We start from the raw sequence: 15,403 nt of genomic DNA on the forward strand, positions 1-15,403 counted from the left end.
CAAGTATCATCCTTCCAATGAGACTTGCATTCTAGTAGCTTCTATGGCTTGTACTTCTCAATATCCAATTAGTCACACTAAGTCTTATCCACTTATTTTTTTTCCTCAGATTTATTGAGCTATACCTGATATAACTGTAAGTTTAAGGTATATATGATGATTGGCACAGTAATTACCAATTCTTCCTTCAGTATGCCTCTTATATTTACCTCCTCCCTTTCATTCCCTCGCTTACATCAGACTGTTACTGTCCACCAGGAGCACAACCACAGCTTTGTAGCAAGGCTCCCTGAATCCATTCTAGCCCTGTTTTTGGCCTAAACATCATACACTGTTAAGTAAATTCAGTTTCCAAACAGCTTACAGTTATTGTACTCAAGAATCTGCACTGCCTTATGATTCACATAAATCTAAACTTTTTGCCTCTGCTTTCAAGAACGTCCTTGCACCATCTGGCCCACCCTGCTCCTCACTAATCCTCTGGGCATGCCAAGCCTCTCACCGCCACCTGCAGACAAGCTCTGTACCAGAGCAGAGCTCTTGCTCAGGAATCTTTCAAGCCTCTGTGAGGAAAAAAAAAAAAAAAAAAAAAAAAGACTTTCATGTTTTCTTCCAACTGGCACTCCTTTCTAACCTCTCTGTATTGACTTCACATGGGTTGTCTCATTGTCAGTTTACCAGAACAAGAGATTCCCAAAGCAGGGAAAAAAAAAAAAAAGTCATGTACATTTAAGTAAAGGCTTTTACACTGTTGTTAAGTGCTTACTTGGCATTTTTCCAGTCTTCCAAGGCAGAGGTGTCAACACGTAGCCATCCTTGTAAGCAACAATGGTTAAGCTGAGCCCTAATTTATAGGGTACTTTTATCAACACTGCTCCATTGTTCTTAGTTACTGTGGAATTTGTTTTCGTGTAGTTTACAAACACTTCTACAACTGCTTGACTCAGGTACTGACGACTGATGATGTCATTCACCTGTACTTTCAGCATAAATACAGACGCTGGAAGAGAAAGAAGCCAGAAATAACAGCATGTCAGATCCTAGGGTGCATATGTCACTATACCTTAAAATGTCATTCAAGACATCTGAATAACCATACAAAACTGATAAAATCTGGAAATACATATGTATGGATGCATTGACACAGGGGGAGAAACATTCCAACAAATTCATTATTCTTTCTAAAACTGAATAAATTTTTATTATTAATAAGGCACAGTGTTATTATCCCAATTTTTTTTCTGCCAGTAAAAAGGAGAAGAAAAGGAAGCAGTGAATAAGAGGAAGACAGAGGTTCTGTCTTCAGAAAAACCCATTTTCACTTGGCCTCACTAATTCTAATGCTATCAAGTAACTAATTCAAAATATAGTCAAAGTTCCTAGAATAAAATGCAATCTCACTAAACCTTAGTGCATGACTAGCTCCTTTATTTTGTTCCGTTGTCTGGAAAGCATGGGATGTGTTTCAGTTCCAAATTACCAAATATCAAAATAAAATCTTTAAAATACCAAGAAGTATATTATCTGTTAAATATGTAAGAAAGCACAGTAAGATAATAAATTGAGGAAAATAAGAATTAACTGGTTTCTAACTTAAACCTACAGCTTTATAGATCTTTGACAATATGTTCATGGATATACCAATGTTAATGTCTCATAAAAAAAACTTGTATCACCATGGAAATGCCTTTGTAAAGCCTGTATCACAACTTTACCACCTTTGCCAAAGATGCCTTCTCTTCCACTATTAATGGGCTTTGGAGTCAATCGATGCCCATCTCTGCCGTTCCCTAGATGTGTGACTTTGGGGAAGTTACCTCTCAAAGTCCATTTGCTCATCTGTAAAATTAGAATAGTAACTACTTTGAGGTAATAAAATGAAATAATGCAAATAATGTGTTCAGCACAGAGGTTAGCTATCACTTAATATCATTAATAATAAAAATTATTTCTCCACAGTTGGAGACCATTTCACAAACATTAGAGTCATCTGTAAGAAATAACTCATGAGGACTGATGTTGCGGGTATACATTTGCAAAAACCCATTTCACTCCAAATATTTTTTCACAAGAATAGCACGTCAGGTAAAAAATCCTTGTCACCATTGCCTGAGCTGCAATATTACTACCAAACTATTCTTACACCTTATATACTCTAACTTTGTTAAAAATAAACTAGATTTTAAATTACTTTTGGACCATAACAAAGACATTTTAAATACAAATCGAACTACTGCAGTAATCACCCAGTCCTAGAAAAGATGCAATCTAGCAGGCTAGAAAAGAGCTCTGATCCTTTCAAGACTCTAAAATTCAAGTTAAATGTTATTCAAACACTATTATCTATTTAGACACAAAGATTTTTTAGTATATTTCCTCTTCTGTATGATAATAAAATGTTAATAATATATAGAATAATAATTATAACCACAAGAACTAAAATGTGTTGAGGGTTAATGAGTCAGGCATTGTGTTCATTTTTAAGTGCATCATTCCATTTACTCTTCAAAATCCTAATTACAGAGACATTATTGTTTCCTTCATCATATATATTGGTAACTGTGGGCTAGGTTTGTAAATCATCCATGGCCAACCCTCAGTAGATGGAAGTAACAGGACACAAACTTGGGACCATCTCTCCTCAAAGTGTGTGCTCTTAAGCCACTGCATTACAACTGCCTGATTTAACTCTTTTCTTTTTAAGTTTATTTATTAAGTGTGAGAAAGAGCACAAGCAGGGGAGGTGCCGAGAGAGAGGGGGGGAGACAGAGAGACAGAGAGAGATTCCCAAGCAGGCTCTGCACAGCAGTGCAGTGTGGAGCCTGATGCAGGGCTCGAACTCACAAAGCTAGAGATCATGAGCCAAAACCAAGAGTCCGATGCTTAACCGACTGAGCCACCCAGGCACCCTGCCTGATTCAACTCTTAAAAGCAATCCTAACCCCAGTTTAGAGTGAAGAGATGGGAAGAATGAATTGGGAAAAAGGAAAGAAAAGGGAGGATTATATTCTGGATAGCTATACCTTAAAATGAGGTTCCATTAGTCTGTCTAAAAAGCTGTTAATTTCCAGGACAACAATCTCTATACATTCAAATGTATATATGGAGAATAGAAAACAAAGCAAAATATATATTACTGATATTTATCCATACCTATGCCCTCTCAGCATTTTTAATAATAGGCAGCTTTGTGGGAGGTTAAATTATTTGTGACTAGTCATTACTATCATTGCTTTTAATAAATTCAGGAGCATCAGGTACTAAAAGGTCAACGAAGCCTTGGTTTTTAGCACCTACTGTTCCTCAAATTATTTATTTTCCCATCATTTTATAAGTTCAGCCCATTACTCTAAAATTAAAAAAAAAAATCATGTAACATTTAAAATCAAAATATGAAGAAGGGCTGTGGATAAACACATGTTCCTAATGCCAAGCCTTGAATGTATATTATCACAAAAATCTCAATATACTTTTATAAAATATGTGATATCAAGTCTACTTTACCAATGAAAAAATGAGAATTCAGGTAAGTAATGTGAACTGCTCCAATTCTCGCTCATTTTAAGAGGTCTTGTTAGCTGAAACACGTCCCTGTGAATGACTGCAAAGCCATCTTTACACCATGTTAACAGGGAGTCTTGGGATCATGCTACTAAAATTAATTCAAGGAATATATTGTTGCAATTACTGAGAAATGCTTATATAACATGAACTAAAAAGAAAAAAAGGCGGGGGGGGGGGGGCGTCTGAGTGGCTCAGTCGGTTAAGCGTCCAACTCTTGGCTTCCATCCAGGTCATGATCTCATGACTCATGAATTCATGCCCTGCATCAGGCTCTGTGCTGACAGTGCAAAGCCTGCTTGGGATTCTCTGTCTCCTTCCCTTTCTGCCTCTCCCCCACTTGCACTCTCTTGGTCTCAAAAATCAATCAATCAATATTAAAAAAAAAAAAAAGAAAAAGGAAAAAAGGGAGCTCCCCAACAGACAAACACATTAAACCATGGCCTTAAACTCATATGGGAAATATAACTCTTGTATAAAAAACAAGTAAGACATGTGACATGATGGCCTCCTAAACTAAACGTCCTTGAACAGGTCCACCTAGAATAAAAGCTATGTGTAGAAGACAAATAGTTGCCCCATTCAAAATAATTTCTCCAACTGCCCAGCTCCTAATCCCCTAGATGAAATTTACTGAGCCGCTGGCACAAAGTACCTCACTAACGGGGGCCAGAAAGATTCTGTCAGGACCTCAAAATGTGGCTGAAGATACACAGAAGCAAATGGTTGCGGAAGCTGAAACATCTTAGAAAGTCTAGGAGCACCTACCCACTGAGCTTTCCAAAGTCTCCCTGCCCTTTGTCCTTCCAGAGGTGGGTTGTACAGCTCCTCCTGCTGATCTGTGAGCTGTAGCATCATCCCTCCCCAGAGGCCCTTTATTCCTTGTAGCCAGAGGCAGATTCTGTTGCTTCCAAAGCAAGCACCTTGGATGATACAGGATACAACTGTAAACGCAGCATGTGTTATTTAATGGGCTACTCTATCTTTCGTAAGAGAAGGTACAGGAAGGAAGGATAATGTTATGTACCAAAAACAGGATAAAGCATATAAGAGGGAGACTGCACATAACTAAAAGGGAATTAAGATTCGCTAATAAAATTTAATAATGGGTCTTATTCAAATCAAATGTACCCACAATGGCTCCTTCAACAGCATCTTCAGGAGTAGGAATTCTGATTAATTCCTTTGCCATAACGATTAATTTCAGAAATTCTGAGAGTCTTTGATTTATAGACAAACTCCAGTGTGTAGTAAGATCTTAAGTGAAATTCATAAAAAAACCAAACCTGTGTCTTCTGTCTCCTCCTGTAAAAGTACAGTTGTCAAAATAAGACACACTAAAGGCTCCTGACATTCTGAGGCTGGATTTGATTCTTAATGTTTTCCAAAACATTTTTTAATCCAGAATGGATGGTTTTATTTTTCCACATGTAATAATTATGTTAAAGAATAAATTTGATGAGAAAGTGATTATCAAGTTCAGGAAAAAAATGATTTGCAAAGGTCAAATATCGCCGATCAAAATCAGTGTTCCTCTGAAGAGATCCCGTATTTCTGCTCCTTAGATCTATTAGACTCAGGACATAATGTAGCCCTGACCAGCAGGGTCCTCTCTAGCTCAATTTGGAAAAAAAACTAATGCTATTTATGACATGCACATACACACACACACACACACCCCAAGCTGAGTGCAAGAAACTTTATCCGTGTTGTCCAATTTCATCCTGATACAAACCTGCAAGACTTTCCCCCCATTTTAAGGCAAGGAATCTAAGGCTAGAATTGCACAATTAAGGCAGGATTCACAGACAGGTTCATCTGACTCCGAGTTCTATGCATTCTACTCCCCACATCTCTTCTTGAAAACCAGTAGGGATTTGGTTTTTACCATATTCAGTAGCTTACTTGTTTCCTTCCAACTAATGCAGAGAAGAAAGTGCAGAGAAGAATTTGCTGGTCCTATGAGTCTTTCACCCCATCCCTAGGCTGGGTTTGTGTGGCCCCAGCATAAGCAACAGCAAAAATAGCATTAAAAAAAAACAAAAAGTCTCAGCTGGAAGCCTGCTTGCTGCTATTAAAGGGGCATAAACAATTCTTTCTCCTACAAATAAAAGGACAAGAATAAAGAATTGCCTGCCCAAGACTTAAATAGGACACTTCTGATTTCCATGGTGTTAACATTTTGATTAAGCAAACAGGGCTGGCAACCAGATGTTATAGATGTATATATAATCTCCATAACAATCCCCCTACTAATTATCCAACAAAAATACTTTGGCATTTAAATGGGACAGATTCCGCGATTAAACATATAATTTTCAACCACAGGTGCTTTTGTCTCCATAATCTATCCACTCTTCTCCGTTGCATTTTTCAGCTTTTCATGCACTTATTATTTTCTCTGTCACTTAATTATAATCATTATGTCTTGCCCACATAATCTTCTTTTCAATATGTCACGATTAGTTTAAAAATGGTTCAATATCAAATGATTTCAACTGCACCCTTAGAAAACATATAATCTAGATGTTGAGAGAAACAAGTAAAAATAAAATACACATCAATGAGCACAGTCCTAAGGTTGCTGGGGAAAAAATTAACTATCATATAATTAAAAGCATTGTTAAGTAATGAGAATAACTAAAATTCAAAAGAGTATACATAAAGAAGTGCTCTTGAAAAAGCATATTAGAACCAACACTATATTATGATTTTGCTATAAGATATAGATGAGTGAGTCAGTCTAATAGGGGTTTTAGAAAAATAAAGCTAGCTATTTGTTTGGGTGACATCTAGAGCTTGAAGTGGGTGGGCTGATAAATTATAACCCCACTTCTTTTCAAAAGAACTTGACATCATCTTATTATGTTGTTACCATTATGTAGGTTACAACTGTATCCATAGAGTTGTACCTTATTTTCAGATTTCTACTGTACAAAAACTAGCCCCCTTCTTTTCTGTTATATTTCAAACATCTACAATAATTTCATTTAATATGCAACATTTTTCTCTCTATGAATGTAATGCTAAAAACACAGTAGGTTTATAAAGCTTTTATAAATAGATCACAGATCAAATTTTAAGTATAAGATACTCTGACAATAAAATAAATTTTAAAACTTTACTGAGGTTTAAGCATTCAAATGAGAACTAGACTAAAAACGAAGAGCACAAAAATATAGTGGAATAAAATGGTTGGGAACAATTAGAAATATTCACCTACATTAATTCATCAAATGTTTATTGACTGCTCACTTTGGGCCAGATCTGCAGTAGCTAGGTATTAGGGATAAAAACATTAAGAAGAAACAGTCTTGCCTTGAGGATTAATTTAGAATCTATGTAGATGACAATCTGTATGATAAGTATCCACCTCAAAGAGATACCTTCATTCCCAGGTTCACTGCATTATTCACAACAACCAAGATATGGAAACAACCTAAATGCACATCACTGCATAAACGGATAAAGAAAATGTGGTATATACATACAGTGGGCTACTACTCAACCTTAGAGAAAGAAGGAAATCCTGCCATTTGCAACAATACGGATGGACCTGGAAGACATTATGCTAAGTGAAATAAGCTAGACACATAAAGACAAATGTTATGATCTCACTTATGTGTGGAATCCAGAATAATCAAACTCATAGAAGCAGAGAATAGAATGGTGATTGCCACAGGGTGAGTGGAGGGGGAGGTGATGGTCAAAGTGTACTAAGCTTCAATTATAAGATAAATAAGTTCTGAAGATCTATACAGCATAGCGCCTATTGCTAATAATATGTATTATATATTTAAAAATTGCTAAAAGGGTAAATCTTTAAGTGCTTACCACAAAAAAAATTCATTGTTAATAGGGATGGGAGGAAACTTTGCAAGGTGATGAGTACATCTATGGTCTTGATGCCTTGATGGTGATGATGGTTTCATGAGTATAACTCCAAACTCATGGAGTATATACATTAAATATGTACAACTTTTTACATGTCAATCATACATTGATAAAGTAGTTTTAAAAAGTATCGAAAACTGTGGATTTAGTATTTACTTTAGAATCAGTTCACACTATCATTTTTCGAACAGGGAGAATGTTGATATTTTGAGTTCAGATCTCTAAAGGGCCTGCCCATTCATTCTTGCTTGTTTTCCATAATCTGACTTTTTGGTCCATTATAATAGAGACTTTGTGGTGAGAACCCAAAAGATGACAAACTTCTGGCTATGACCCAAATCAGGCTTTATTTGTACTTTGCCATTTTCATACAAGATATCCAGTCACAGAAATTTTAATTTAGCGCTAACTATATAAATATCTTAAAATGTACACAGAAAACATCTGGTCCCAAATTCCAATGTCTGGGTATTTGAAACCTTTAGTAGAGACGTAATAATCATGATTTCACTAAAAAGAATATAAATTAATTCCCAACTCTTTAGCCTGGCATTCAAAATCTAAGATCTGGCCATCACCTTCCTTTCGAGCCTTATCTAATTAGGGGTTGACAAATGACAGCCTACAGGCCAACTCTGACCCACCACTTACTACTGTAAATAAAGTTTTCTTGGAATACTGCCACAGTATTCATTTATGTATTGCCTACAGCTGCTTTCGTTACAACAGCTGAGTTGATAGTTGCACCAGAGGCCATATGGCCTAAAATGATCTATCTGGCACATTACAGAAAAACTTTGCAGACCTCTGCTCTACTGTCACATAAATGGGTCAAGGGTCACTATCCAAGACCAACCCACTTTCTTGCTACATTATTCATTTCTTTCTTTCTACTGAAAAGTCTCCCTTTTTTTTTTTCCATCTCTCCCTGCCAAAATCCTACTCCATTCTTTAACATTAGCTCAAACACCCCCTCTTCAAATAAATTTACTCTTATTTCAGTCAGATGGGAACTTCTCTTCTGTACCTGCTAGTCTAACGGCACATGATATATTCTGGCCTTTGCTTTGCTTTCTGTTTATTTGTCTTCTCTGTGAGAATAAGTTTCTCCACAATCAATGCATTTCAAACTCAGCCTTGTGTTTTGCCGGAGTTTAGTAAGGGATTTAGAATATGTATTCTGAATGGAATAAAGGTCAGGAGGAAAAGTGGGGAGAAGGAGAGTAGGAGAAAGAAGAGAAATAATGGAAGAGAGGTAGAGGGAGGAGGACACAGAAGATCAAAAGTGGCCAAACACCAGGGAAAGAATGATAACTGTAGAATTTCCACAGAGGCCACCTGAAGTTACAGCCAGCTTTCTAACCCCACTATTTGGTAAAATTTTGAGTTTAATCTCAGTTACCCAGTGAGAAATATATTACTGCAACGATCACAGCAACAAATAAATATTAAGATTCCTTTTCCTTTTCCTTTTGGAAACTAATATTTTTCCTTCTTTTTCAAAAGAATATTTGACTGGGAAATTTTGACTACAGAATAATATAGAAGTAGCAAAACTTGCTTAATAAATATAATGCAACTGTATTACAGCAAAGATTAAAATTAAAATTTTTACTTCTGTTACAGAATAATACCAACATAGTTTGACAACTCTTTCTCCCAGGGTACCAGCACAATTTCCCTATTTGAGTTGGAAGGAGGGTTCAAAGTTCAGCAAAAAAGCAAGGACAACAAAGAAGCTCGTAAAGAGAAAGGAGCATATGATTCCACATTCTGTAATGCAGAGTGGAAAGGGCTGCAACAGTTTACTCTTTCTGGCATTTCAAATGTGGACACATAGCCTTCTTTTAAAGGAACAAAAGGGTGCTGAATTAAAAAAAAAAAAAAACTCGCTAAAATAAAAAAGTCTCCTTTTCACTGATTGCTTAAGTACCAGATTGGATCCAAAATTCTTACTGGCTCTGGAGTTTAACAAACAAACAAAAATCTGTTCCTGTTTGAAACAGAAACAAATTTATTTGCAGTAAATTAATATTACAGAGGAAATGTCAAATCTAAAAAGAAATCAAAGAGTTAGATAAAGAACATTATCTCCAAAGGTGAAACATGCTATAAAGCAAATAAAATACATATTTTCTTCATTTCAATCAGGGGCTTCAATGAGTATGATTCACCAAAACTAATGAAAAGAATGACATAAAAAGAATCCTTATAATTTAAGAATAAGCACATTGCAGACGACTCAATAGGGAACAAATGAGAGGGCTGGGCCATTAGCACTTGGACTCTGTTCCTTCTTATCATGCAAAAGACCTTTTCCTCAAGGCAAATAAGTCAGTCTGACTCCAGCTCCTAAAACATACTGTCCAACTCACTCCACAGGTATTTCTCATCCTGACTTTGATCTTTTCTTCCCAATTTTTCATCCTGCTTCTTAATCACTTACAATTACTCCCTCACTCACTCACAAATTCACTCATAAACTATGGTATACAGGGGTGCCTGCGTGGCTCAGTTAGTTAAGCCTCTTACTGGAGATCAGCTCAGGTCATGATCTTGCAGCCGTGAGATCGAGCCTCACATTGGGCTAAGTGTGTAGCCTGCTTGGGATTCTCTCTCTCCCTCTCGCTCTCTGCCCCTCCCCTGCTCACACATGCTGTCTCCCTCTCGCTCTCTCTCAAAATAAATAAACAGTTAAAAAATTTTTTTAAATAAAGTATGCCATATATGGAGGCACTAAATGTGGAGCAACAGAACCTAGAATCCAGAGAGGAAAGGTTAGGGATCAGTTTTTCACTTGTTTGAAAAGGCATTGGTCCCAGCTGCCACAGAAGTACTGGGTACCTAACACAGACTGAGGTGGAGAAAGGGGCTTGCCTGACAAGCTAAAAGAGCATGCCCCATTGCTCCAGGCATATACAGGAGCATTCATCAGTAACACAAACAACATCACAAGGGCCGCATTCCCAGAATCTAGCCAAGGAGCAACCGTGGTCGCAGGCCCCACTGGACACATGCAAGGACTGAGCAACCAACTCTGCTGTGTTAACACTCTCCTCACACCCTATTTTTCCATAATACCTTCTTTACATACTATATAATTTACTCATTATGTTCATTTTGTTTCCCCTACCAGACTGTTAGCTCTATGAGGGGTGCCTGGGTGGCTCAGTTGGTTAAGCACCCGACTTCGGCTCAGGTCATGATCTCACAGTTTGTGAGTTCAAGCCCTGCATCAGACTCTGTGTTGACAGCTCAGAGCCTGGAGCCTGCTTCGGATTCTGTGTCTCCCTCTCTCTCTGCCCCTCCCCAACTTGCACTCTAACTCTCTCTCTCAAAAATAAATTTAGAACATTAGCTCTATAACATGGACTTTTTCATTTTATTTACTCCTGTATCCTCAAATGATACCATTAAGTAAGATCACTGGCTCAGAACTACTTAACTGCAAGGGAGGATGCAAATGTGTCAACTGAGGTAGATAAGCCTTGAAGTAGAGGGCAGGACAAGGAGATGGGTAAGCAATCATTTCTGCACACAGACTATTTGTAAGTGATGTACTTCAAGCTAAGTGCACGGTCTTTGATTCGTTACCACTTCTTCCTTCGGTAATTTCTTTCAACAGATACATTCATTCTCATGATATTGAGAAAGAACTTCAAAACACAAGTTTTTTGTTAGGGCAACCATTGTTGCTTTAAGCAATTATATGAGGATCAGTCTCCACCAATTATTACTCAACTTTAATTTGTAGGATAATACTCCAGTAGATTACCAAGAAACCAGAATTGAAGTTGGAAGTAAAAATGGAACAAAGTAATTTACGTGAAAAAAAAAAAAAAGACTACTAGAAAAACCCCATTTGGGAAAATAATAAAATAAATAAGAATATTTTTAATATAAAGTTTTTATTATATATATTTCACAATGACTTATGTTTCTTAATACATTACTACTTAAAAGGAATAACAGTTAGGAATCTTTGAGTAGCTCATGTTTTCCCCTAGGTGTTTCAAATATATGGGAGAGACAAGAACAACTTTAGAGAAACATTCATGAGAGGGAAGAGTGATGAAACAATGGAAATTGGGTTGGATGTGTTAGCCTGGGTACAATACCCTGTTGGGGATGATCTAAGTATAAATTGCTTAAATTGAACACAAAGTACTATAGCCTCCTTTGCAATTTAATGATGCAGTGTTCTTCAGTACTCCCAATTAGTACAATTCATGAAATCTAGAGAAGACTATGTCATGCATGCCAAAAAGAAATCAAATTATTGCTATTTATATACCATCCTGAAAAAGGATTTAGTATACCAAACCGACAATGTCCCCCCAAAATTACCCCCCCACCAAGTTTCAAGAAAGGATGTAAAATCTCCAAACTAAATAATTGTAGAGTGTGATTATTATTTTGAGCTGCACAACTCTGACTCAGGAGACCTGGAGTAAGAGAGAACTCATCGCCAAAATCCCTGTTAACACCTTTCTCTAGACTGGGCTTTAAGGTAGGTCAACTGTCTGTACCAACTGGGACAGCCAGCAGCCTTCATCTCCTGCCAGGGGATCTGTCCAGTACTGCCCAAAGACCGGCCTATCTATCCCTCCTGCAAACAGGAAAATTTTCTTTACCATTGTGTATAAAATGAATTAAAACTTTAAAGACAACTCAGAATCAAAGAATACAGTACTGTACTTATTAGTACAGTGCCTTCAATCTAGTTAAGCACTTTTTTTAAGTACCTCTTTTTAATGGTTCCATATCTTTTTTTTTTAATTTTTTTTTAATGTTTATTTATTTTTGAGACAGAGAGAGACAGAGCATGAACGGGGGAGGGTCAGAGAGAGGGAGACACAGAATCGGAAACAGGCTCCAGGCTCCGAGCTGTCAGCACAGAGCCCGACGCGGGGCTCGAACTCACGGACCGCGAGATCATGATCTGAGCCGAAGTCGGCCGCCCAACCGACTGAGCCACCCAGGCGCCCCAATGGTTCCATATCTTAATGCTACAAAGAAATAGTGTGATTAATCTCCTCTCTTAGAATGTATGCAGAGGTTTAGCAACTGAATATCTAAAGCCAATGACATAATCAACAAATATTTAGGAAACAAATCTTCCGTGATACCTGAAACAAAACAAAAACATCAAAAGCCCGAGATTTGGGGCCACAGTTCCCAAACTGTGCTCAAAGCCAACAGAGGGGACATAAATTCAGAGGGGTAAAATTCCACGCAGGCACGATAATAACATCCTCTGCACATCGCAGAAACTGGAGACCGCCCACGATTCAATGTACTACACTCAAATCAAGGCCATTCCATTTTGTGAAGTTGGGTGTTCAGTGACTGCTCTGATAAAATGCAAATACTGCATGAAAATGAATGTCAAACAGGAAATGAAGACGCAGTGTTCAATCTCATTCCAAAGTCTGAGAAGTTGTGCCATGTCTAACAAATACATCCCATTAAGTAATTAGCAAGTATTTTTTTCTTGAAATGACTACTAAGTTGTTAGGTCACACACACAAAAAATTACTGAGACACTAAAGGATCTGTGAACAAAGAAAATTTAGGAGTCTTTGTATTTGTTTGCTACACAGTTTTATTAAGTACCTACTATATGTAAGGTCTATACTGGTCACTGTGAGAGGTAAAAGGAAATTAGTTGCCCTCAAATAAGTACATGAAAGAGTCAAATGGAAAGAGTGAGGGTACCAAGAAAAGTGCATGCAGAGTGTTTGAGTTCAGAGAACTGTAGAATTACACTATTCTGGTTAACAATGTTATGAAGCAAGAAATGAGTCATATGTGAATTCTGAATGTACATCTTTCTACAAAGTGCCTGTTCACACTTTATTGTCTTACTATAAATATTCCAGGAAACAACTGTTCTTTGAAAACACATGTGTTATTGTAAACACATATGTGTCTACTTAACTCTTTTTTGAATGCCTAATTGTTTAAATGAACAAATAAGTGAAATATTAAATGAAAATCTTACAAAACCTCAAGATTATCAGTTTGCATAAAGTGTCACTATTGTTACCGTTTCTAGTACACTCGACTCCCTTGACCTAGGACATGGTTTCTCAACCTGGGTAAACATTAAAATCATCTGGGGGAACTTTTGCTGTATTCCCAGGCCCCACTCTAGTCCAATTAAGTCAGAATCATTGCAGATGGGGTCCAGGGAGTCACAGTTTTAAAAGGTCCCAGATGATTCTAATGCATAGCCAAGGTTGAAACCACTGACCTAGGATAAAGGATAAGTATATCCCAAAGGGGCAGGGATATGACCTAAAGCCATCCTCTTCAGTTCAATTGTTCTGTCTCTTTTAATATAAAAGAATTTAAATTACTTATCTGGGATTGAAATGGGCATGCCCATTTACTCCAGGGCTTGCTGGTGGTTCCTGTTGCACACGCCTAAAGGCGTGAGCACCCCAGAGAATCAGAGATATAGGACACAGATGTGAAAAAAAACCTAACCTTAGTGGCTGCGTCTGCTGTTATTGTTAGTTGTTTAGGTTTTGTGTGTGTGTGTTTTTTAATCACCGATAGCTGCCATTTTCTAATCCCTTATCTCTGGGTCCTCATATTTATTTATTTAAGTAGACTCCATGTGCATCATGGAACACAACATGGGTCTTGAACTCACGACCCTGAGATCAAGACCTGAGCTGCTATCAAGAGTAAGCTGCTTAACTGATTGAGTCACCTCTGTGTCCTCATTATTTAAAAGGGTTTGGCACCACTCAATATTTTCCATTAGTTTTCTTCTTTTTTAATGTTGTATATAGAAAATACAGAAAAAACAGAGGAAAATAAGTTATTTCCTAATTCAACCTCTCAGAAGTAACTTGGATTCCATCCAGTACTTTGAAAATACTTAATCCAGTACTTAAAAAAATAGATTTACAAAATTAAGATTACATTGTGTATATGTGTGTAACTGTGTATATGGTTATATAAGCATGAAGTAAGGTATGAAAAAAACTCACCACATTAATATTAACTATATCAATTGGGTCACTGAGGGAACAGAATACCATTTCACTTGCTACAACATGTGACATGACTTACTACAGTGAGCTTGCATTATACGTAGGAAAAAAAAAAAATAAGCCAATAAAGAATGTTATAAGCTGGGTTTTTCAGTTAAGATTGTATTGTGAACATGTATCAATAGTATTAAATATTTTTCAAAATTACCACATTTCACTACTGAAGAACATTCTATAGGTTATTATTCATTTAACTTTCTTCTATTAGTGTATGTTCAGTCATTTCTATTTTTCACATTTGCAAATAATGTTTTAATTAAAAATCCATGTACATAAATGTTCATCTGAATTTTCAATTATTGCCTTGGTAGGAGAAATAATAGGTCAAAGTATAAACTGTTTAAAGCTTCTTGATTTGTATTACTAAAATGCTTTCCAGAAAGTTACATCCATTTATACTGTAAATGTAGAGTATTCATATTTCATTTTACCATAGTTGATATATCATCAACATGACTGCTCCCTTACCCCAGGGAGTTAAGGTGAAAACCAACATTCAGTAAAGTTTCAAAATCATTCTATTGTCCTTTAAGTTTACCTTTTATTCCCAACATTGTTAGTTGCTTTGTCCTGTTTTTTCTTCATACCTCTTGGTAGGGTGAGAGAGCCTCTTATGAAGAAAATTAAATATACGAACAACAGCGTAAGAATAACAGGAGCCCATCATACCCTCTTTGGTTGTTTTGGGATTGCATTGGTGAATTCATGGACTTTATTCACAGTAAAATCAAATGAAAAGGATTTAATAAAACATCCATTTTCCCTTTTACAGAGTCTTTCTTTCTTCTTTCTATATGCAAAGAATGTTGAAATCAATAAAGAGAAAATGGAATTTATTTAGAACCTGCCAGACACATGCTTCAGCGTGTCTTTTAGAAAGG

General features: G+C 36.7%; 1 protein-coding gene across 1 annotated transcript in view; it reads right to left on the reverse strand.

The window, feature by feature from the left end:
• Nucleotides 1-15,403, reverse strand: part of FAM171B (family with sequence similarity 171 member B) — a 67,418-nt gene that overhangs the window by 26,209 nt on the left and 25,806 nt on the right. Inside the window, exon 2 of the mRNA XM_060622295.2 lies at nucleotides 767-1,000. Within this exon, the coding sequence (XP_060478278.1) occupies nucleotides 767-1,000 (234 nt within the window). The remainder of the gene's footprint in view (nucleotides 1-766; nucleotides 1,001-15,403) is intronic.

This window comes from Panthera onca, chromosome C1 (assembly GCF_046562875.1).
Source record: "Panthera onca isolate mPanOnc1 chromosome C1, mPanOnc1 haplotype 2, whole genome shotgun sequence".
Taxonomy (NCBI): Eukaryota; Metazoa; Chordata; class Mammalia; order Carnivora; family Felidae; genus Panthera; species Panthera onca.